The sequence below is a fragment of the Stegostoma tigrinum genome, chromosome 6, assembly GCF_030684315.1.
Source record: "Stegostoma tigrinum isolate sSteTig4 chromosome 6, sSteTig4.hap1, whole genome shotgun sequence".
NCBI classification, from domain to species: Eukaryota; Metazoa; Chordata; class Chondrichthyes; order Orectolobiformes; family Stegostomatidae; genus Stegostoma; species Stegostoma tigrinum.
Genome location: NC_081359.1, coordinates 44,323,035 through 44,347,541, shown reverse-complemented (window position 1 = coordinate 44,347,541; position 24,507 = coordinate 44,323,035). Strand labels below are relative to the sequence as shown.

The following is a 24,507-nucleotide window of genomic DNA, read 5'->3' as shown; positions in this document are numbered from 1 at the left end:
CCTGCACATACATACCTTCCCTCCAACCCATCTCATCTTAACGCCTCCTGATCTTCCCTTGTTTGACTCTACATGTCCAGTCATCAGCAAATATTTCAATCACATTCCAATGTGTACCCAACTAAATAATTTTTGAGCTCAACCTAGTCCTTTCTCCATCACCTCCGTCCTACCCTCATCTCCAATTCTCTGCCCAGGACAGTTCCATCAGCTTAAAGGGACATTTCATCCAACTCCAATATTCTATTTCTATCTGGATCTCTCTCTCTCTCTCTCTCTGGCCTCTTACACTCTTTAGTTGCTTTAACTAAGATCCATTGGAATGACATTGGCCATTGCAATATCTCTACTCCCTTCAATCACTCCATTCTATCTCCTTCTAATTTTGTAGGACATTATTCTCTCAAGTCAAACCCAATGTCATCAAACATTTTGAAAAGTCTGTTCTTTTCTGGCACACTGATCCCTATTTAGCATAGACTATCATATCTCTGGCACTTCCCCGCACCACCCACTGCACAATGACTGTGTAACAAAGTATCTAAGACTGTCATTCATTTGTTTCCTTTGGTGATAACCCCTCCACAGCCTCTAAACTCAGAGTCCCTCAACCATAAACACCCTGCTTCAAAGTCCTCCTCTTGTTTCAGCCTGTTCTCATCTCCCAGAACTTATTGCCACCAATTTGAATACTACTTTTTCTTCCCATAATGAGTCTCTGCCAACATTCCTTAATGTCTCTGCCACTTCCTTAACTGTTCCTGTATCCTCTGTCACTTTGACAATTTTCCAGTTTCCTGGCCATAAATGTCTCCTCTTCTCCATGAGCAGCCAATTCATCTACACTTTCACTGGGATGATCTAAGAGCTCTCCACTTCTTCCTTAAATGGAGATCCAAACAATCTCCACCTATTACCATTAATGTCAGCATCAACATTGCTCTCATTATGAACAATTTCTCCTTTAATTTAACTCAATTTCTCCAAACAAAAAAGGTATTGCTATAGCTAAATGTTCTGAGGGGTATGGAGGCCATTCCTTATTATATTTCTAATCATGCTCACTCACTTCCCTCTATTTCTACTATGTTGATAGGAGACCACACAAATACAAACTATTTCTGACATGAACACTTCTCTCATCTTCACACTGTTTATCTCTGATATCTTACTTCCTTTCCTGGACTCTAATATTTCTACTTCTGAGGTGGGTATCAACCAATATTCACTACAAATCATTAGACTCACAGATCTGGTCATAGAGTCATACAAAATAGGAACAGACCCTAATAGGTCCAATGCTGAACATAATTCCGAGCACTCCATGCTGAACATAATACCAAACTAAACCAGTCCCCCCTCCCTGCTCCTGGCTCACATCTCTCCAAACCATTCCTATTCATGTACTTATTGTATTTGTACCCACACGCATCACTTCCTCAGAAAGTTCGTTCCACACACAAACCACCCTCTATATAAAAAAATTGTTTCATATCTTTTTAAATATCTCTCCTCTCAACTAAATAATGTGCCCCCTAGTCTTGAAATCCACCATCCTAGGGAAAAGACAACTACTATTAAGTCTATAAAATAATAGAGGTATACTTAAACTTATATCAGGTTGCCTCTAAACTTCCTAAGCTCCAGTGAAAGAAGTCCAAGCCTATCCAGTTTTTCTTTATAACTGAAACCTTCCATACCCAGCAACACGCTGGTAAATCTCTTCTGAATCCTTCCTAGCTCAATAATATCCTTCCTATAACTGGGCAACAGAACTGGGCATTGTATTCGAGAGGAGGCCTCACCTATGTCCTGTACAACTTCAACATGGCTTCACAACTCCTATCTGAGGTCTGAGCAATGAAGGCAAGCGTGCCAAATGCCTTTTTAACCACCCTGTGTATATGTGACGCAAACTTCAAAACATGTACCCCTAGGTCCCTCTGTTCTACAACGCTACCCAAGGTCCCACAATTAATTTTATAAGCCCTACCAACTTACGTTGACTACATATTCACACATTACTTCCTGTAAGGAATCTGTACCATTCTCCAAGTTTCTTCATCCCTGTCATATCTGTTCAAACGACACAACCTTCCATACTGGATACAATTTTGATACAACTTCCCTTTTGTTCGACTGAGATTTCTCCCTTAGCACAGTTGACAGGGCCTTGCACGGTTCGTGATCCATTTCACTCTCCATCACTCTCTTTCCTTTCTCTAATTCCCAGAAGCATAATAGTATCATCATGTCTTTACTTTCCACCCCTTCAGCTTCTGTATTGAAAAGATCATCTTGTCATTTGCACCACCACCAATCACAGCCTTCCCCATCCAGGTGAAAACTTTAACTTTTTAACATCTCTCTTCTCACCAAAGGCACCAAACAATACTTCCAAGTGAAACAGCCACTACATATACTTCTCTTAACTGAATATGATATTCACTGCTCACAATGTCCATCTGCTGTATATATAGAGCCCTAACACAGAGTGGGTGGCCGGTCTGCAGAATACTCCACATTGTCTGCAAGTACAACACCCAAAACTTGCTGCTCATTAAATTATGCACTTTATTTTCTCTCTGACCTTCTGTCTTTGGTCTGTCATAATGTTCTAGTGAAGCTAAATACAAGCTCAAGGAACATCACCTCATCTTACAACTTGGCACTCAACAGATCTCTGCAATGAACAGTGACTTCAACGATTTTAAAACACATCCGTCTCTCCATCTTGGTAGTTTTTTTTCTCTAGCTTGGTTGATTCATTTTTTTCTATAGCCCTTCGTGCTCCATTCAGACAGTTGTGATATATCCATTCACTATTCATGTGTACACACCTTTTTTTATCTTTACCAAACTCATTACTATGTTCCTTGGCGTTTCATAAATTAATCTCTCCTGACCTCCACCCGAATAGCCGATGTCTTCGGATCTTTCCCCATGCCTTAAAACCTGTTTGTTTTCTAACTTCCTTCAGGTCCATTGAAAGTTTCAAACTGAAATACTACCTTTGTTCCTCTTAAGTGCCTGTCGTGTTGAGTATTTCCAATTTTGTTTTTGCTGTCAGATTTCACACATCTCCAGTATTTTACTTTGATAAACTGTCATCTTGGCAAATAAAAATCCTTAGCATACATAGTTCGCAAGCTGACACTAAAGTTTGCAGGCTAGTTTAAAAATTATGACTTGATTCAATGTATAGAACTGCTCTATGGCACTGCAACCTTCACCCAAAATAATCCTTCAATAAACACTATGCAAAGGGGAATTTAGAGTACCATTAATAAATCTGAGGGATTCCTACTTATGTACTTTAACACACACATTGAAAGGAAGTGCATTTCTCACAAATTCCATAAGCCTTACACCGAGAGGGAAGGAATAAGCTGATAAGAGAAAGTCACTATACCTGATCTATTGACATATCCATTGGGAATTCACCAACACCTTCTAGAGGACAGCTAGAGATGAGAAATAAATGCAGGTCCAGCCACAACATCCACATCCAATGAGTTAATGCAAAGGATGACACGAGTTTCAGTGGCAATGTGATGCCAGATATGTAAGCCATACACCTCAAAAAACTGGAGGACCCCATATTAAACAACATGTACCATCGACCATTCGCAGCTCACAGTACAATGTTCATATTTAACAAATCCATGTTCGCAAGACTCTGAAATACATATCCACCTTTTGATGTGATTCTGCTATTGAAAGTTATACTAGAAACAAATTTGAGATTATTGGCCAAGCTCACAATGTGATGCATTTGTCCTGCTAGGAACTACATACCTAAATACTGAAGACCCCGTTTTATGTAACTAAAGGAATCTGTACATACTTTGTGTAGATACAGCAAATCTCTGTTTCATACTTACAGCAACCCTCTCACCTGTCTGGTCTAGGTGTTAAGGCTGACTATTAACTTTTCTTGTTCTGACTCCACGTCTAGCCAATAATCGCCCTTTTCAAATTCTGGATAAAATGGTGCCTTTTTTTTAGGCAAAGAGTCTCTTTCTTACATCTTAGTTCTGATAAGTGCAAAGCAAAAAGCTTCAAATTTTTAGCCTCCTTTCAGCAATGTTTAAACAATTTTTTAATACTATATCATGCTTGTCCAATCCTCTCCACAAACCCTCCAATCATGGAATCAGACATGAATCCACATGTGTTATTGCATTGAATTTATGATAATCAATACATAATATTTGGCACTATCAAAACAGGTGAGCTCCCTAGCTACTGCAACTCGGTTCAATAATCACAAACATTGTCTATCTTATCTTGTGCTTGTGCCATAATTCCTCTGAAGTGAGTCTGTAAGGGTATTATTTTATGGGCAACACATATCTTATGTTAACATCATGTCTTGCCAAAACATCTTTCCTGGCCTACTGACACAAATTAATTGATGAAGCTGTATTAGCTTTTGTAATTACAAAATTCTGCCAAATAAGGTAGGCTGGAACATTTACCAGGCAATAGCGCAAAATTCTGTTGAGACTGTTTTTCCCAATTTGACTCCTGGAAGGTTGAACTTTAACAATTTTAATTTCTGATTCATTCTCAAGTTGTTTTAATATTCTAACTTTATTGCCTATTTCTTCCATGGCTGTAAAAATACTTCTGTTCTGACTGTTCTGACACACTCACTGATTTTTTTTTTCTCCTGTCCAGAGTGGACATTGTACACTCTTCATCATTAATTTTCTGTTTGATTTGCTGAGTTTCAGTGAACATGTAATGGTTCTCCAGGGATACATTACAGTATCGGCACTTTGTCTGCAGCAACAGAATTTAGGGCTTCGATTTTTTTATTTGCTCTACGTTTCATTGTTTGTTAAACACACTTTTTTGGCCAACTCATATACTTTGGCTACTTTAGTTTGGAAATTTTACATATTGGTCAAAAGTGAACATTGCCAGATACATTTTTAGATTATTAATTTAAGGGACCCTCTCACCTCATGTCTGCATTTCAGTTCAAAAGGAAGGAATCTTGTGGACACATGCAGGCATCCTTAATGGCAAACACTGACAGGGGGATTCCTTTATACCAAAAACTAGGGCATTCCTGACAATAAACTGTAATCATAGCCTTTAAATTTTGATACCATCTTTACAATGCTCCGTAACGTCGTAGATGATAAGCTTAAAGCTGTAAAGTTGCTTCATTCCCAAATTATTTATCACTTGTTTGAATATTTGGAACATAAAACTTCAATATTCACCTGATTCTATTTATTTGGGCAACCCATATCTTTTAAACAAAAGGGTTAATTTTTCCAGTCAGTTTTTGCAATAATAGTATCCAAAAATGCTACTTTGAAGAAATCTTATTGAACCGTTAATAATTGTTAAAAGCTACTAACTCTCATGTCTGGATTTAAACACAGATACATACAAAAAAGATGCAGGATGGGCCATTCAGCCCTTCAAGCTAAATATGATCAGGGCTGATCATGCAAGTTCAGTATCTCATTCCTACCTTCTCCCATTCTCCTTTATCCCTTTAGCCATAAGGGCCACGTCCTGCTCCGTCTTGAATATATCTAATGAACTGACACCAAAAGCTTCCTGTGGTAGAGAATTTCACAGGTTCACAACTGTCTGAGTGAAGAAATTCTTCCTTATCTCAGTCCTGAATGGCTTACCCCTTATTCTTAGACTGTGAACTCTCGCCTCTGGACCTCCACAACATCAGGAACATTCTTCCTGCATCTAGCCTGTCCGGTCCTAGCAGAATTTTATATGTTTCTGTGAGATCCACCCTCATTCTTCTAAGTTCAAGCAAGTACAAACCGAGTCAATCCAGTCTTTATTAGTTAGTCCTGCCATCCCAGGAATCAGTCTGGTGAATCTTTGCTGGATTCCCTCAATACCAAAAATGTTCCTTCTCAGACCAGGAAACATAAATTGCTCTCATTACCCAAGGCCTGTATAACTGCAGCAAGATAATTCTACTCCTGTACTCAAATCCTCTCATTCCAATGGCCAGCATGCCATTAACTTTCCTCACCACCTGCTGCACCTGCATGCCAACGTTCAGCGACCACTCACCATGGCACCCAGGTCTCACCGCATCTCACCTTTTCCTGAACTACCACCATTCAGATAATAGTCTGCCTTCCTGTTTGTCACCAAAGTGGGTGACCTCACATTTAACCACATTATATTGCATTTGCCAAGTATTTGCCTACTCCGCCAGCCTGCCCAATTCACCCTGCAGCCTCTTAGTATCCTCCTCACAGCACACATGCCACCCAGCTCAGTGTCATCTTCAAATTTGGAGAGATTGCATTCAACATCTTTATCCAAATTGTTAATGTATATTATTGTGAACAGCTGGGGTCCTAGCGCTGAACTCAGCACTATACCACTCATCACTGCCTGGAAAGGACCTGTTCATTCCAAATCTCTGCTTCCTGCCTGCCAAACAGTTCTCTATCCATGTCACTACATTACATCCAAAACCATGAGATTTAATTTTCCTTACTAATCTCTGGAGTGGAGCCTTGTTAAAAGCCTTCTGAAAGCCTGGGCACACATCTACTGATTCAACCTTGTGCTGCTTGGCCTGCTGTGTTCATCCAGCTTCACACTTTGTTTTCTTCTGATTCAACCTTGTCCACTTTCTATTAGTCATATCCTCAAAAAACTGAGGTTGAAGACCTACACACTTTATTAAAAGGCTGCTAAAGTTTTTTGAAGGGTGGTGTCAGAATTAAAGGTGGAGGTTTAATTGATAGTTGGCATTCTCAAACTACTTGGCAAAATTTCTCAACAGCTTCATGAATCGTGTCTTATAAAAATGTTTTAGTATTTTTGCATTTACTTGATACCTGCTATTGGAATTTTGTGAGCTTCTCATTTTGTTTCTATAATCAGATGAAACCATCACTTGATGTACAACTTCCATCTCCTATCCACCGGCATTTGAGGTTGTGTCTATTTCTTCTTTAGCATTTTGTCTTTTAAATAATAACATTCAGGTAATGGTTTTGATTAAATATTTGAGTAGAATTTGATAGAGTTCTCTCAACTCAGGATCCATCTGTAGTATTGCTATTAAGGAAGATAGGCTAAACATCAGCCTCATTTTCTTTACATAAGTTCATAAGACAATCTGATATAAGGGCAGAGGTGGCTATTCAAACCATCAAGTCTGCTCCACCACTCAATGAGGTCATGGCTGATCTTATCATACTGAACTCCACGTTCCTGCCTTTTCTCTCTAACCTTTGATTCCCTAACAGTTAAAAAATTGTCTGTCTCGGCATTCATTCACCTTAATTCACTCTTACGGTAATTCTTTTTATTTACAGTTTCAAAAATAGTCTTGAGAACTGATTTTCTATATCATCTTTTTTACTAAGTTCTTTTTCTTCCTGTTACAACAGAATCAGGCAACAGTTTGAGTTGTTTCACGTGGATCATGTTGGTTTCTTCTCCTTCTAATGGCTTTTTCAAAAAACTTGATGAAACCAATTTGAAGCTGCCAAGTTGTTCCCCAAAATAAAATCAACTTCATTTCTTGAGGTTTACTGCACCATTTCAACTGCAACGTCTCCATTTACTAAATCACTTTTAATCCAATTCAATACAAAGAGATTAGCTTGCAATCTTTATCTAATTGCTTGGCAAATTCAGAAGGAAAATAAAATTCATCCTCATTGTGCAGATAAGATCAAGAAAAGAGGCATAATTTCTTCCCTAAAGGACAGCAATGACCCAGATTTTTTTAACAATAATTAACAAAGTTATCACAGTCTCCATGACTGGGATTAGATCTTTATTCCAAATTTATTAAATGAATTTAAATGCTCCAGCTGTCTTGCCGGGATTTGCAGCATTAGCCTGACCTTCTGGATCACTAGTACAATAGCACGAGAAATACACCATGCTGCTCCAACGTCAACAAAAGATGGCTCATGTTTCTACCAATCACTGCAACAAAACAAGAACTTATCCAGTTTATAATCCAAAGAAAAATAATAAATCTAAATTAACAACCACACTGTCAGTACTTCTGTATAAAAATCTAATATAAATATACTATGGCTTGAAACATAACAAGTGAACAAAATGTCTGAAATAAGATACAGTGGTTTAATAACTTATTACAAGCATTTTATACTATTACAGTCTTCAAAGTTTATTCATTATGATGGCAATCCACAAGACTAAATTAGCTTACCTGTTTTTCCAAAATATTCTTAAGATCCTTCACTTCCTGTTGGTATCGTCGGCTTTCCTCCTGAATGTTGTGTTCATGTTCATTTTTCAAAGCTCCAAGACTAGATTTAAGTTGCATGCTAGTACTCTTTACCTGCAAAAGTTCCTTAACAGGACATGTAATAAACATAAAATTAACATTTAATTAACACAAACATATGCAACTTCCTGTATTTTGGGATCAGTAATGAATGAACAGAATTCTTACTTTTATACAGAACATTTTCCCTGCATAAATAAGGAACTGAAACAGTATAAATCTCTAAATGGGATCTGGTTCTTGAGTGAACAGGTCAATCGACATGGTGTCATCTCAAACAAACAAACTGAAAAGTATCAGTGATAATGGGAACTGCAGATGCTGGAGAATCCAAGATAACAAAGTGTGAAGCTGGATGAACACAGCAGGCCAAGCAGCATCTCAGGAGCACAAAAGCTGATGTTTCGGGCCTAGACCCTTCCGGAAGGGTCTAGGCCCAAAACGTCAGCTTTTGTGCTCCTGAGATGCTGCTTGGCCTCCTGTGTTCATCCAGCTTCACACTTTGTTATCTTAAACTGAAAAGTATCTACTCAGCCATACAGCCTAAACTAGAAGTTTCAATTAGATGATTCAATTTAACATCATGCCATGTATAGAAGTGGAAGAAAATAAAGACTAAGTAAAATAGAAAGAAAGTACACAATTGTTCCCTCCTAGGAGATTGCAGGACAGAACAGGAAATAAATGGATGAGGTGCCCCTGGAGAGAAACTCACTCATTCTTGTCATTCGATAATGAATTGCTGGATAAGAACTTGCATGACTCACGAGCAATTAAGACTCTTAAGTAATCAATTATCAACATTTTAAGGGTCTAAACTTGCCATCTCCCCCCTCACCTGTCTCCCCAGTGAGCAAAAAAGATGGCACGTTTCCAGAATGGACCTGCTTGGTAAGTGTTGATACAATGGAACCAGTAGATGTAATTTATTGAGATGGTCTGAAGGCATCTGCTAAGCTGCCATATTAAAGGTTACTACACAACATTTAATGACAGGTAAGGTAAAGAAACTTAAGGTATGGTTGAGAACATGGGACTGGCATATCATATCTAATACAGAAATGTAACTCAGGGATGGACAGAACTGGCAGTTTAATGTTCCGGGGTATACATGTTATAGCAACGATAAAAAGAGAGGCAAAAGAGGTGAGCGAGTGGTGTTTTTGGTTAAGAATAACATTATGACTGTATTTCGGAAGGATATTCCTGGGAGATCATCCAGTGAAATACACGGGTGGAGCTAAGAAATAAGAAAGGAACGACCAACTTGTTGAAATTGTATCATGGGCTTTCCAGCAGTCAGCAGGAAACTGTGAAGCAAATATGTAAGGAGATCCCAGATATCTATAAGAATAATAGGGTGACAATGGTACAGGATTTTAACTTTCCAAACATAGACTGGGAATGCCATAGTTGTAAGGGGTGGGATGGTGAGTAATTAGGAATTAACTTTCTTATTCAATATATGGATATACCTATTATGGAAGGACCGATACTCGCCCTTCCGTTGGGAAATAAAGCAGGGAATGTGGCTCAGGTGTCAGTGGGGGAGTATTTGGGAGCAAGTGATCATCATTCTATTAGTTTTAAAATGGTTACGGAAAAGGATAGAACTGGCCTATAAGCTAAAGTGCAATATTGTAACAGGGCCAATTTTGACAGTATTAGACAGGAACTTTCAAAAGTTGGTTCAGGAAGGTGATTTGCAGGTAAAGGGACAATTGGGAAGTGGGAGGCCTTTAAAAATGAGATTAGATTAGATTCCCTACAGTGTGGAAACAGGCCCTTCGGCCCAACAAGAACCACTGCCCCTTGAAGCATGCCACCCAGACCCATTCCCCTATAACCCACACACCCCTGAACACTATGGGCAATTTAGCATGGCCAATCCACCTAGCCTGCACATCTTTGGATTGTGGGAGGAAACCGGAGCACCCGGAGGAAACCCACACAGACACAGGGAGAATGTGCAAACTCCACACAGACAGTGGTCTGAGACTTGGAATTGAACCTGGGTCCCTGGCGCTGTGAGGCTGCAGTGCTAACCACTGACCCACCGTGCTGCCCCCAAATGGGAGATAACGGGAGTTCACAGTCAGCATGTTCCTCTTATAGTGTGTAGGGCAAGGACTGCTGGATGACTAGAAAAATTGACCCTCTGGTCAAGAAAAAGAAGGAAGCCGATGTCAAGTATAGACAGCTGGGATCAAGTGAATCCTACAGGAATATACTTAAGTGTGAAATGAGTAGGGCAAAATGGGAACATGAAATAGCTTTGGAGAATGGAGTTAAGGAGAATCCAAAGAGACTGTATAAGTACATTAAGGGCAAAAAAAAAAGAGTACCTAGGGAGAGAATAGGGCCTCTTAGAGATCATTTTGGCTGTCTTTGAGCAGCTCCACAGGAGATGGACGAAATGCTAAATGAATATTTTGCGTCAGTATTTACTGTGGAGAAGGACATCTAAGCTAGGGAGCTTGGGGAAATAAATAGCGATGTTTTGAAAAAGAGTTCATATTACAGGAGAGGAGGAGTCGGAGGTCTTAAAATGCATAAAGGCAGATAAATCCCTGAGAAATGATCAGGTTTTTGCTGGAACTTCATGGGAAGCTAGGGAAGAGATTACAGTGCCCTTGCTGAGATATTTGTATCACTGACAGCGACGGTGAGGTGCTGGAAGAGTGGAAGTTGTCTAATGCGATGCCATTATTTGAGAAAGGCTGTAAGGAAAAGCCAGGGAACTATAGACCCGCGAGCCTTATGTCAGTGGTAAGTAAGTTGTTTGGAGGGGATTCTAAGTGAGACAATCGACATGCATTTGGAAAGGTAGGGAATGATAAGGAATAGTCAACTTGCCGTTGCATGGAAAATCATATCTCGCTAACTTGGTTGAGGTTTCTTACGAGGTGACAAAGAAGGCAGATGAAGTCAGAGCAGTAAAAGTTGTCTATATCAGCTTCGACAAAACATTCGACAAGGTTCCGTCCTGTAGTTTGGGTAGCAAGGTTAGATCACATGGGATCTGGGAGAGCTAGACAATTGGATACAAAATTGGCTTGAAGGCAGGAGACAGAGAGTAACTGTAGAGGGTTGCTTTTCGGACTGGAGCCCTGTGACCAGCTGTGTACCACATGTATCGGTTCTGGGTCCACCGCTTTTCAACATTCCTACAAATGAATTGGATAGGAGGCGGCACGGTTAGTAAATGTGTGGATGACACCAAAATTGATGATAGTGGACAGTGAAGAAGGTTATCTAAGTGTACGAGATCTTGATCAGGTGGGCCAAAGGGCTGAGGCGCGGCAGAATTTAAATAAATGTGAGGTATTGCATTTTGCTAAGACAAACCAGGGTGGGAATTGCACAGTTAACGAAAGTGCCCTGTGGTGTGGTATCGAAGAGACAGACCTAGGTGTTCAGATACATAGGCCACTTTTAGAATATTGTGTACAAGTTCGGTCGCTGTTCTTTAGGAAAGACATTAAACTTGAGAGGGTGCAGAAAAGTTTACAAGGATGTTTCTGGGACTGGAGGGTTTGAGTAACAAGGAGAGGCTGAATAGGTTGTAGCATTTTTCATGCAGCGTCGGAAGCCGAGGGGTGACCTTATAGAGATTTATAAATGCACGATGGATAGCCAAAAGCTTTTTTACCTAGGGGTGGGGGAGTTCAAAGCTAGAAGGCATGAGTTTAAGATAAATGGAGAAAAATTTAAAATGGACCTGAGGATAACCTTTTCACATTTAGGGTGGTGCGTGTATAGAATGAGTTGCCAGAGGAAGCGTTGGAGGCTGGTACAATTGCAACATTTAAAAGGCATCTGAATGTGTATGTGAATAGGAACGGTTTTGAGGGGTATGGGTTAAATGCTGACAGGAGGGACTAGGTCAGATTGGGATGTCCAATCCGCGCAGACAAGTTGGACCGAAGGGTCTGTTTCCGTGCTGTATGACTCTGATTCTAAGATAGGAGTTCCGGTATTGTGGGTAACTGATTAGCATTAATTGAGGAGAACAAACAGAAGTCAGAGTTGATACTAATTATTTTCAGGTTGTAAAGACGTAACTAGGGTGGTGCCAAAAGGTTCAGTCCTAGGGGGTCAATTATTTACAATCTGAATTAATGACTTAGAGAGGGCAGATGGAAATGAATCCAAATTTGAAGATGATGCAAAAGTACTTGGGAGGGCATGTTGCAACAAAGACATAACGAATCTGCAAGGAGGTACAGAATAGGTTTGAGTAGGCAAAAAAACTTGGCAATTAGACTTTAATGTTGGAATCTGTAAGGTCATGTACTTGGGTAGGAAGAATCAAAAGGCTGACTATTATTTAAAAGGAGAGAGACTCCAAAGAGGTGGAGCATTAAGAAATCTAGGTATTCTAATCTCAGAAACACAAAAAGTTAACATCATGGTGCAGCAAGTAATTAAGAAGGCAAATGGAATGTTAGTATTTTGTGCTATAGGGCTGAAAATACAGAAGTCTTTTTACAACTGTACAGGTTGTTGGTGAGGCCAAACTTGGACTGCTACGTAGTTTTGCCCCTCATATTTAAGAAAATATGTCATAGCGGTGGAGGAAATTCAGAAGAGATTCATTTGGCTGAATTTTGGAATGAGAGGTTTGACCGATCAAGAAAGGGCAACTAGGTTAGGCCTTTATTCATTACAGTTCAGAAGAATGGGATTTGGTCATATTGAAATATACAAGGTTCTGAGTAAGCTTGACAGAACAAAAGTGAGAAGTGATTTCCACGAGTGGAGGAATGCCAGATTAGGTACCTCTCATTTAAAACTGAGATGCAAAGGCATGTCTTCTCTCAGAAGGTAGTGAAAGTCTAGAAGTCTATACCCAGGCAGTTGTACAGGATAGGTCACTGACATTATCTAAAAGAGGAGGTAGATAGATTTTTTAAATATTGCGGAGTTGAAGGTTATGATAGCTGGCACTTAAAACAGAAAATGAGGGCTGTTAGCCATTGTCTTGTTGAATGGCAAGGTAGGCTTGAACTGTCTTACTCTTGCTTCTATTTCTTATGCAACAGGCCAAGAATTTATGCTAAAATACAGGAATTGCTCTACTAGGATGTGATAATCATTTCATGAAAAGCAAAATTCTCCATACATGAATGAGATTAATAATGATTAAAATAGTTTCTAATTGCTACATAAAAACTCATTAAGTAGTTACTATGCCAGTAGAGTAAGAAAGCAAGTCATACCTTTTATGTATTTGTATAAGTGCACAAAATGGGGCTACAAATTTACTTAACTCTTTCCAATGCAGTGTTCTTTTCAGTCATTTCTCTAAACTCTTCAGCAAGCATTTCTTTCATTTTCTCCATCTCACTATTCAGCTTCTTTTTTTCTTCCTCCTTCCATCTTTCAAAGCTTTTTATTGTTTCATTTTCTTCCATTCTTCTTTTTTCAAGTTCCTAAAATATATCAGGCCATGTTAAGTCTGTAAGGTGCAAAACGAATGTATGAAGATATTTTGTTGATTTCAAAACAGCACAAATTTCAGAACAAATGAATCTAAAAACTGCTATATTTAAAGAACCACTGCATCTTCTTGCCATGTCTGAACAAGCATAAGTGTGAAATTACATCAGAATGAAACAAAATAAAAGCACTGAACATGTGTGCTGTTTCAAATTCATTTAGACAGGAGGATTATTAACCAAATATTTCATCCCGAACTAAGGTTTTAAAGCTGTTGCTAAAGATACAGGAACATTCGTTCCTTGGTTCTAAGACTCAGTATAATTGGTCGCATAGTAGCAGTGTCATTGGGTTGGTAATCCAGGACCCCAGGCTAATATTTACTTATTCATTCATTCATTGGATGAGGGCATCGCCAGCTAGGTCAGCATTTATTGCAAATCCCAGAGGGCAGTTAACAGTCAATCATCTCTGTAAAGGATGCAGAAAAAATAGGTGCAGGTACTCAGCATAATACTTCCAGAAATACTCCAGAATGCTTCATTATAGCACAAGTTGCTCAAATTCAGCTTGCTTGAAAGTTAGATACATGGCCCTTTAAGGAATTATTCTTCTGGACCACCTGTTCACTGGACTTGTATGGTCCAATTTAGGAAGCTCAGCATGACATCAGCTGGTAGGCAGTGCAGCATGAAGACAGTGCTCACATCAGACAGTTTCTGGGAAAGTCAGGGAATTCCTGTGTAGGTACTCTTCTCAAGAGGGTGGCACACTCAGCCCATCCCAAAAATAGAGACACAGCCCCAGGAGGACACAAGGTTTACACAAACTTGCCTCCTGCAAGGAGACAGACACTAAATTCACATTAGCAAATAATGTTAATTGAAACATTTTTGCTTTGCAATAGTTTAATATTAATTTTAACAGAAAATAGGCAGCCCAGTGCGAAGGCTCATTTCAGTAATCATACCTGAGAATGTGTTTTAAAATACAGCTGCTTCTCAGTTTCTAGCTGGGACTGAATATGTTGTAATTGCTTTTTCAACTGATCTATTTCGTCCTGGATCTTTACAGATTCATTCTTCTTCTGCTTTTCTGTTGGCATAACAATTATATGAACTAGCCATAGAAAATTGGCAAGGTTTTTCAGCAGATATCAAATCGTAGTACTTGAGGCAAGTCTTGAGATCAACATCTGAAAACTAAGAGTCCAGATGATATATCCTCTGTAAGATTCACTGCCAAAGTCCACTAATGCTTCTTAAACAGCATTTTCCACACCCACAATAATTATTACCGAGGAGGACACAGGCAACAGATGCATGGGAACACCACCACCTGCAAATTCCCCTCCAAGCCATCTTCATTGTCACTGGGTCAAAATCCCTCCCTAATGGCATTGTAGGTGTACCTACAACAAATGAATTACAGTGACTCAAAAAGGAAATTCACCACTCAAAAAAAGCAGAAAATGTACGTTTTTGAACAGAATCAAAATCCCACTTTTAGTAACAGCTTTCTTTCAGTTAACAGCACTATAAAATTCATACTCCACTATTTGCGTCCCATATTTATACAAACAATTGTCATCCAAATTAATCCTTAAATAATCTATCTATTACTTGTTCCTTCATTCCATTAGGTGTCAGGCATCCCTTAAGACCTTATTAGATGAAGGGCAGCATGGTGGCTCAGCGGTTAGCACTGCTGCCTCACAGCATCAGGGATCCAGGTTCAATTCCACCCTCAGGCAACTGCCTGTGTGGAGTCTGCACATTCTCCTTGTGTCTGCATGGGTTTCCTCCCACAGCCCAAAGATGTGCAGGCTAGGTGGTCTGGCCATGCTAAATTGCTCATAGTGTTTAGGAATGTGTAGTTTAGGGGGATGGGTCTGGGTGGGATGCTTTGTTGAGTCAAAGGGCCTGTTTCCACACGGTAGGAATTCTATGATCTATGAAGGGCACTTGAAATGAACAATAATACTGGCTCCACTGAATAAATAAAAACAATCACGGCACAGAGAACACAGCACATGATAAAAATAAGCAAAGGTATCAGGAAAATTAGAGACAATTTCTTTTTGAATAAAATGAATCTGTTCAGTACAATAAAAGAACAGCTTTACAGTCCCAAAAAAACTTTGAAAACAGTACGCCATGTTTAAGAATATAAAAAACAGGAAGGAATAAGCCATACAATATTTGAACCAACTCTCTATTCAATCATGTTATGACTGACCTTTGAGTTCAAATTCAATTTTCTGCCTGATTTCTTGAAAGAAAAATCTAATATAGCCTTAAATATACTGAGCAATTGGCTATCCACTGGTTTCTAGTGTAAGGAATTCCAAAGAAAGCGCTTGTTACTTCAATCTTAAATGATGAATGCACCATTAAGATTATACTCACAGCCTCAAATCAGGAAAATTAGTTTCTTGATCAAACCCATTTTTAAAAACTATTTTGTCAATTTTGGTTTGGTGCTGTGCATTGGGAACTGTGATCTAAAGTTGCCATTTGGACTATGGGTAATAACTTGTGTCCAAAAGAAAACAGACTAAATGAGATTTTGTTTATTCATGAGGCCAGGCCTGGAAGTTAACTGCAGGTTAGTTCTTGATCAAAAGCTTCTACAGGTGATTTGTCCCCAGGGAAGAGCAGTGATCAACATCTTCAGAAAATTAACCAACAGACCAATATCTATGCCTATGGAACAACATGCAGTAAAAACCACTTGAATAGTTCTGCCAGTTTTGTTATTTTCTTTTATTTATCCTTGAACTGTGTTTGTTTATCTGTCTTTTATGTGGGTGGAACTGAAAACAAAGGTTTTTAGCTTTAAAGTATTGACCAATTAGATAACTGTTATTTAATTTTACTCTGCTGAAGTTACTACATTATCAATAAATTGCATAACTTTTTTTTAAGATACAAACCAGTGTGTAGAATTGATTATTTGCAAAGTCTGGGATTGGTCATTCAAAAGTCTGGTTAGGAGAAATTAGGGTCAAATTTGAGGGTTTTTGAAGTCTCCATTTTACTGTGGTGCTAATACAGAGGTAGAAAGGCTGGTGTTGAGTGTTGGGTGGGCTGATTTGGTTTAGCTGTCTGTCTGTGTCATACTACTTTCAACACTGACCTTGTCAAGCCAACTCAAATGAATGAGCTCATCTCACATTCTTCTAAACGCCAGTGACATTGCAAATATGAAACTTATAAGATTCATATAACATGATTATTTTTAAGACTGTGTCTTTTATTAAAATTTAAGGAGAAATAAAACAGGGTCATCTGACTTGCTTTGAATTTTGCAAAGAACAAGCCTGGCTGGCTTGGTTGTTAAAGGATGAATGGAATTTCTTACTGCAAAGAAGAATATAAAGACCTGTAAACTTTTGACAGAGCTCACTGTTGAGTTCAAAATATACGCTGTTATGCCTGTTGCCGAGGCTTGAAGCCGTAATCTGGGAGTCAAAGATTTGTGGAGCAGACGGTAACATTCAGTTTGAAGGACTGAAAACTAAGTCCAAGACTATCATTTCAAACTTAAATAAGGGCAGTTATAATGTTCATTCATCACGAAAATAGAGCTAGTTGAAGCAAGCGAAAAAATTAGATTCAGAAACTGTCAACAACAATGCATTGGCAGACATTTAAGGGGAGATTTCAGAATTCAGAGTGGATAGATTTCAAAAGAAACAAAATTCCTAAGGAACAGAACCACCATCGGTGGTCAACAAGAAGTCTTAAAAAGAACATATAACTGCATATAAAGAACAGATGTAGGTCAAAAATTTGGATTTTAAAAAAGTGACTGTCCGTTCTAAACAAAGCGAGTCTGGGGAATTAATAATGGATGAACAGGTACAATGCATTAGTCTTCACTGTACAGCAAGTAAATAACATCCTGAAAATAGCCATAGATCAGGAAATGAAAGGAAGAAACACAGAAAAATTACAAATACCAGAGATACTGTACCACAGAGACTGCAGGCTGACAAGTCCTTGGATACTGATGTACTTCATCCCAGGATCTTAAAAGAAGTGGCTTGTGAAAATGCTTTGAAATTTCCAAAATTTCCTTGATTCAGGAAGTTCCCATTAGATTGGAAAATAGTGAATGCAACTCCTTTGTTCAAAAATGAGTGAGACGGAAATAAGAAAGCTTCATAACCATTCAGCTCAACAGCTGTTGTGAGGAAAATGTTAAAAGTTATTAAAACTATGATAAACTATGATAGCAGGTCACTTAGAAAATTCAAGGCATTCAAGCAGATCCAACACGGTTTTGTAAAGAAAAAAATCATTTTTAACCAGCTCATTGGAGAACTTTGACATAGTAGCATGATGTGTATAAGGGGACAGGTGGATACATTTAAATTTCTGGAAGGCATTTCAAAAAGCAACGTATCAAAGGTGATCATAGAAAATACAAGGTCATGGTGTACATGTATCATATTGGCATAATTACAATATTGACTAGCTAACAGAAAACAGACAGCAGGCATATAGGATCATTTTCCGGTTGACAAGATGTAACAAGTGATGTGCCACAGGAATCACTTCTGAGACCTCAATCTTTTACAATATGCACAAACGGTTGAGATGAAGGGACAAAAGGTGTGGTTGCTAATTTGCCGATGACACAGAGACAGCTAGGAAACCAGTGTGTAAAGAAATCATAGGAAGGCTACAAAGGATATAGTTAAGTGAAATTAGTGTGTAAAGATTTTGCTAATGGACTATTACGTGGGAAAATGTGAAATTGCCTATTTTGGCTGGAAAAAATAAAAAGCCTTTTACTAAATGGAGAGACATTACAGAGTCAGAATCATAAAGTCATGCCTTGTACATTCACATCCGAGTCATTAATGTACATAACAAAACAGCAAGAGTCTCAGCACCAAACCATGTGTTACATTGCTGGTCACAGGCTTCCAATCACAATAACATCCAATCACCATCATCCTTTGCTGCTTATGTATAAGCCAAGTTTAGATTAAAGTTTAGTTAAAAGTTTGCAAACTTGCCTGGGAGCCCATAGGCCAGATCTCCATATGGGACCTTGTCAAAGGCCCTACTAAAGTCCATGTAAACAACAACTGCACTATACACATCAATATATCCAATTACCATTCCAAATAACTTAATCGATCAGTGCAGAAAAAATTTACCAGATGTTGCCTGGTATGGAGGGCATTAGCTATGGGGAGAGGTTGAAGAAACTTGGGTTGTTCTCACTGGAACAAGAGGGGTTGCGGGGCGACCTGATAGAGGTCTACAAGATTATGAAGGGCATGGACAGAGTGGACAGTCAGAAGCTTTTTCCAAGAGTGGAAGAGTCAGTTACTTGGGGGCATAGGTTGAAGGTGTGGTGGGGCAAGATTTAAAGGTGATGTACGAGGCAAACTTTTTTACACAGAGGGTAGTGGGTGCCTGGAACTCGCTGCCAGGGAAGGTAGTGAAAGCAGATACGATAACAACTTTTAAAGGGAGTCTTGACAAATACATGAATAAATTAGGTATAAAGGGATACAGTCCCCGGAAGGGAGGGGTTTTGGTTGTGATATGCAGCATCTCGGTGCAGGCTCAGAGGGCCAAAGGGTCTGTTCCTGTGCTATAATTTTCTTTGTTCTTGTTCTAACAGATCAATCTCTCACCGTAATGCACTTCTCTCAACCCAGAACCAATCTACTAAAACTCTGCTACACTACCTCCAAGGCAAGTACTAAATACAATTCCTTAGATCAGAAGGCCAGAACTGTCCACAACTTATCAGATGCATTAACTATTGAAGTAACAATACGACCACATTCACAATGGCTTTATTCTAGTTATTAAATAATATTAAGTACTTGTATTTTAGTATATATACAGATATGAAATGAATTGAAAACTATGTCCTTAAAAAAAATCTGCAAACAGAATAAATAAAAGGACCAAGTAATCTTTATTAAATTGAAGGTTGCATAGATGAGGTTTGACTTTCAGAACCTTAACAAAATTCACTAACAAATGAGTCATTGAGAAATCAGAGGTCATCAATTGGCAACGTAAGGCCCTCAATAGGCCCGAAGGTTTCAGGGCTGCACTGCCTAAATGTTTTCCCTGGCCCTGTAAAATGACAGAAGGACTAGGTTGGATGGGAAGGCAGTGCGAAGGCCGCCTGCTGCATTATCTGAGCAATCATCTTCAAATATGCCAACAGATTGCATAAAATCCAGAACTTAGTATGGTTGCAATCTCTGGACATACAATTTTTATATTCTCATTTAATTTGGAAATGGAAGATCAGTTAAACTGGATTATACTGAGATGATCAACACTCACCAACATTATTTGGGTGCCGACGCTGAATGTGACTTTGCATATAGAAACTGTTCATGAAAGTTTTGTCACAATATTGGCACTGGAAATAAAAGATGAAAAAATAAATTTACATCCAATAATAAATAAACAATTCAAAACACAGTGAAGTTGTTTCCTGATTAGGGAACAGCAGCTTTTATTTCAAATAATTTTTTAGTTATAGTTATTTAGTTCTTTTTTTAAAAAAAGTGTATTGTAGATATTTGGCAGCACTGATATCGAGTATTGTTGAAAAACAACACATTTGTCGAAGCTTCTCATCCAGTAGGACAAAAATACCATCATGATGGGGAATAATACTTTAAACTATTTGAGAAAAAAAACACTGACTGGGTGACATCCGATCCTGATTAGAACCAGGCAGATGATAAGTGAAAGTTAACTGTTAGGCTTATTTCAATTTAAACCAAGCAAGTTGATTCTGATTGATAAAGACATTGTCTTAGGGAATGAATCAGAGTGCACTTGTGCATATTTTCTTAAATTGAAACAGGTATAAGGTATGTACACCTTTAGTAATGACCTAACATATGTAGCTTAAACTGATTGCAAGTGTGCCACGCTGTAATCCTAAATGTTTATAACCAATTCAAGATTGTCACAATTCTTAATGTATGCTTTATTTAGCTAACATTGTGCAAATAGACAATCACATCTAATAGTGGACACCATTGAGTTTTACAAGCATGTACTGGTTGTATAGTCAGTGCATTTTCTGTTGTGAACAAATGAGGGGCTTTGCTGTTTAAAACATTCTACAAGTCTTTAGAATAGATGGCCTACAGGCCTTGAATCACGTTGTACCCTAAAAGTCACATACCATATTACTCATTTGTGAGATAAGTAGAACATCTTTTTGTATGATGGCAGGATCCCGTTAGTGACAAACTCCATTTGTTGCCACTGCATGCTACCAGCATGATACAGCTAACTTCACCTATGGCTGAATTTTTGAGATACCTTAATATGAGATAGACTTTTCAGGATTGAAAGTGGTAACCTTAGGCCCACTTATAAGTTGTGTGATATGCACATTTTTCATGGAACCTAATAAAGGTATTTGCAACATCTCACCACACGGTGGACCCCATGGCATCAACATATATTTGTACGTACATGGTGTGATTAAAACGGAACTCAAATACGAGAGTTGCTGAGTTTATAAAATAAGTGTATACTAATTCACCAATTGTGGTAGCTGGGGATCGCCATGATTTACAGACATAGCATAAACATAGCAAGACCTAAACAATATATTGGTTTGAACTCACAAGTGGTAAATAACATTCATGTCAGGCTCCATCTGCAAGAGAGAATGTAATGAGTGCCCTTGACATTCAATTGCATCACCATCACTGAATCTCATGATCAAGATTCCGGGGTCACCATTAGCCTGAAGCTAAACTGGACTGGCCACACAAATACTACGGCTACAACAGTAGATCGGAGGCTAGGAATCCTGCATCGAGTAACTCACACCCTGACACCGCACCTATAAGTCAAATGTATGATGAATAATCCCCACTTGCCTGGAGGGACGCAGCTCCAACAATACCGAGGAAGTGCGATGCCAACCAGGACATGGCAGCCAACTTGAATGATACCACATGCACAAACATTCAACCCCTCCACCACCAATGCTCAGTCCCAACAGTGGGTATTGCTTAGGAAATGCACTACAGAAATTTTCTAAGACTCTTGGAGAACAGACCTTCCAATCCCAGTGTAACAATCATCTAGAAGGACACGAACAGCAGATACGTGGGAATTCTACTATCTGCAAGTTCCCCTCCAAGTCACTTGCCATCCTGACTTGGAAATATATCACCATTCCTTCACTGCCACTGAATCAAAATTTTGGAACTCCCTCCCTAACAGCCTTGTGAGTATAGGTATATTAAGTTCAAAAAGGCAGGTGATCACCACTTTCTCAATAGTAACCAGGGAGGGCAATAAATGGTGCCCGGCCAAAGTCCATATTCCCATGAATGATTAAAAAGTCTATAGCTTCCTTGAGTGGTGTACTTGTGAGTAGGCTAGCAATGCCAAATAAACATGTGGACAGGGCTTTGCTATCAATATATAAGTCTTAGCAAACGAGAAGGATCCGTCACTATGTAGAAAACCATTCAAAACTAATTACAGCAAATCACCCAACGTTTGGCCAATTCACGTTCTGCAGAAGTGATCAGAAACATGAAAGGACATAAAGGACCATCACCATAGTGTGTCTTGGGTAGACCATGCATTTTTAGAAACAATGAGTCACGAGGATGAACCCTATCATGTACATATATCACCTGGCAGCTAAGTACTCTTACTCAAGTGCATCAAGTGATTTTTTTTTAAGGTTGCTTTCAAGCAAGGTCCCAATCATGCAAAGCGTTAGGTCCAATGAATATGAATTTGGACCTAGCATTCTGGTGCGTATTTTTGTTGATACAATGACACTAATTAAGGATGACTAATCTTCTCCTTTGTCAAGTTTGCAGATCTGTATGTCCAGGTTAGCCTTTAGGCCTCACAATTCTTCCAAACATTTGAGTTGAAAATGAAAACTGGATAAATCACTTGGACAGAATTGTACGGTTATCTTGTAACAGTGAAACAGAACAAAAGACTGAAAACTCACAGAAAAGTTGTATTCAAAGACTAATTTATTTATAAGTAACATACACAGTCTGCAAAATGTACCCTCATTCAACTTCTAGGTTGTATTTAGGTTATGAGACATGGTTTAAAAACACAAATCTCCTGCAGCTACAATGTAGAAAATTAGCAACTGAATTAGAGAGAAGTTTGTGGGCATGTTTTCAAACTTAGTTCAGTCAATACTTTACTTATTGCTTCCGGGAACGGATAAACCGATAACAATCAATTTAAGACAAAGTGGATCACGTAAACCTATCAGAAATGATACAGCAGGGACCACTTCATTGTAAACAAAAGCCTCTCACATCTTTTGAATGATCGGATTTCACAGGGAGCCATTACTTTCCCCATTGCATGCTTCTGTCAACAAATAAGCACCGTTTTTACCTTGTAGTATAAATTGTCATGATTATTTGATTCTTGAGTCTATCCTCATAGCTGTCAGGTGAAAATCCTTGGCAAAAAAAAATTCAGCATTTCTGAAGAAGGGTCTAGGCCCGAAACATTGCTCCTCTGATGTTGCTTGGCCTGCTGTGATCATCGAGCTCTACACCTTGTTAACCCTTGGCAATATATGTCGCTTTCCAGCAGTATGTCTGAAAATATTTTAAGACAATCGGAACAGCTTGACATCTTACGACTTGTGCGCCTTAGATGAGAATCTTTCTATAACACCTTTAAGAATTTTCACCAACAGAGATTTTGGACTGTTCAGGTTCAAAGTATTTGTAATCCTTCTTCTCACACGATCCCTGGCTATTAGGACCCATCCCTAATACCCTGGTACTCCGCCTCACCCTCACACACTTACCAATGCTGCCAGCTTGACACTATGCCTGTTTCTTCCAGGATGAGATGGCACACAATCAGAGAACAGAACAGACACATCAAAGAGCTGAGGAGTCTGTGGAAGCACTGGCGGTGATCTTTCAGGAATCACAGGAATCAGGAGGAGTCGCAAAGGACTGTTCACTAAAGTAGGGAAACTGAAGATGAGAAATTATAGGCTGGTTAGTCTGGCCTCAATTGTTAGTAAGATTTTAAAGCACGTTATTAAGGATAAGATTGCGGAGTATTTGGAAATGCACAATAAAAGGGCTGAGTCAGCACAGCTTCAAAAAAGGAAAGGTCATGCCTGACAAATCTGCTGGAATTCTTTGTCAAAAGTAACAAGCAAGTTAAACAAAGGAGAGCCAATGGATGTGCTCTGTTTGGATTTCAAGAAGGCCTTTGACAAGGTGCTGCACTGAGGCTGTTAGATAAGCTAAAGAGCTCATTGTGTTGGGCACAGAGAGAGGATTGGCTGGCTGGCAGATGGCAGGATCTTTTTCAGGATGGCAGCTGGTAACTAGTGGGGTTCTAATGTTGGGACAACAACTTTTCACGTTGTACACTAATGGCCTGGAAGAAGGAACTGACAGCATTCTGATTAAGTTTGCCGATGACACAAAGACAGCTGGAGGGAAAAGTGGTGTTGAGGTGGAGAGGCTGCAGAAGCACTGGACAGGCTAGGAGGTTGGGCAAAGACGTGCAGATGGAACACAAGACTGCAAAGTGTGAGGTTTTGCATTTTGGAAGAAGAATAGAGATGTAGAACATATTCTAAATGGGGAAAAGCTTGGAAAATCTGAAGCATAAAGGGACTTGCATGTTCTGGTCGGTTCCTTCTGCATTAGTGTACAACGTGAAAAGTTGTGGTTCCTTCTGAAATGAGAAATGCGAGCATGTCTCGTCCTGCTCCACGGAGCAGACCCGGGGCCGGAA

The 24,507-nt window shown here is 39.1% G+C and overlaps 1 protein-coding gene across 1 annotated transcript in view; it reads right to left on the bottom strand.

Annotated features, from left to right (window-relative positions):
- LOC125453243 (cilium assembly protein DZIP1-like) overlaps positions 1-24,507 on the bottom strand; it is a 100,569-nt gene that overhangs the window by 52,587 nt on the left and 23,475 nt on the right. Inside the window, exons 5-11 of the mRNA XM_059646960.1 lie at positions 20,057-20,131; positions 18,897-18,906; positions 14,694-14,818; positions 13,550-13,716; positions 11,690-11,748; positions 11,185-11,267; positions 8,204-8,347 (exon numbers count right to left, since the gene is read on the bottom strand). Coding sequence (XP_059502943.1) covers positions 8,204-8,347; positions 11,185-11,267; positions 11,690-11,748; positions 13,550-13,716; positions 14,694-14,818; positions 18,897-18,906; positions 20,057-20,131 — 663 coding nt within the window. The remainder of the gene's footprint in view (positions 1-8,203; positions 8,348-11,184; positions 11,268-11,689; positions 11,749-13,549; positions 13,717-14,693; positions 14,819-18,896; positions 18,907-20,056; positions 20,132-24,507) is intronic.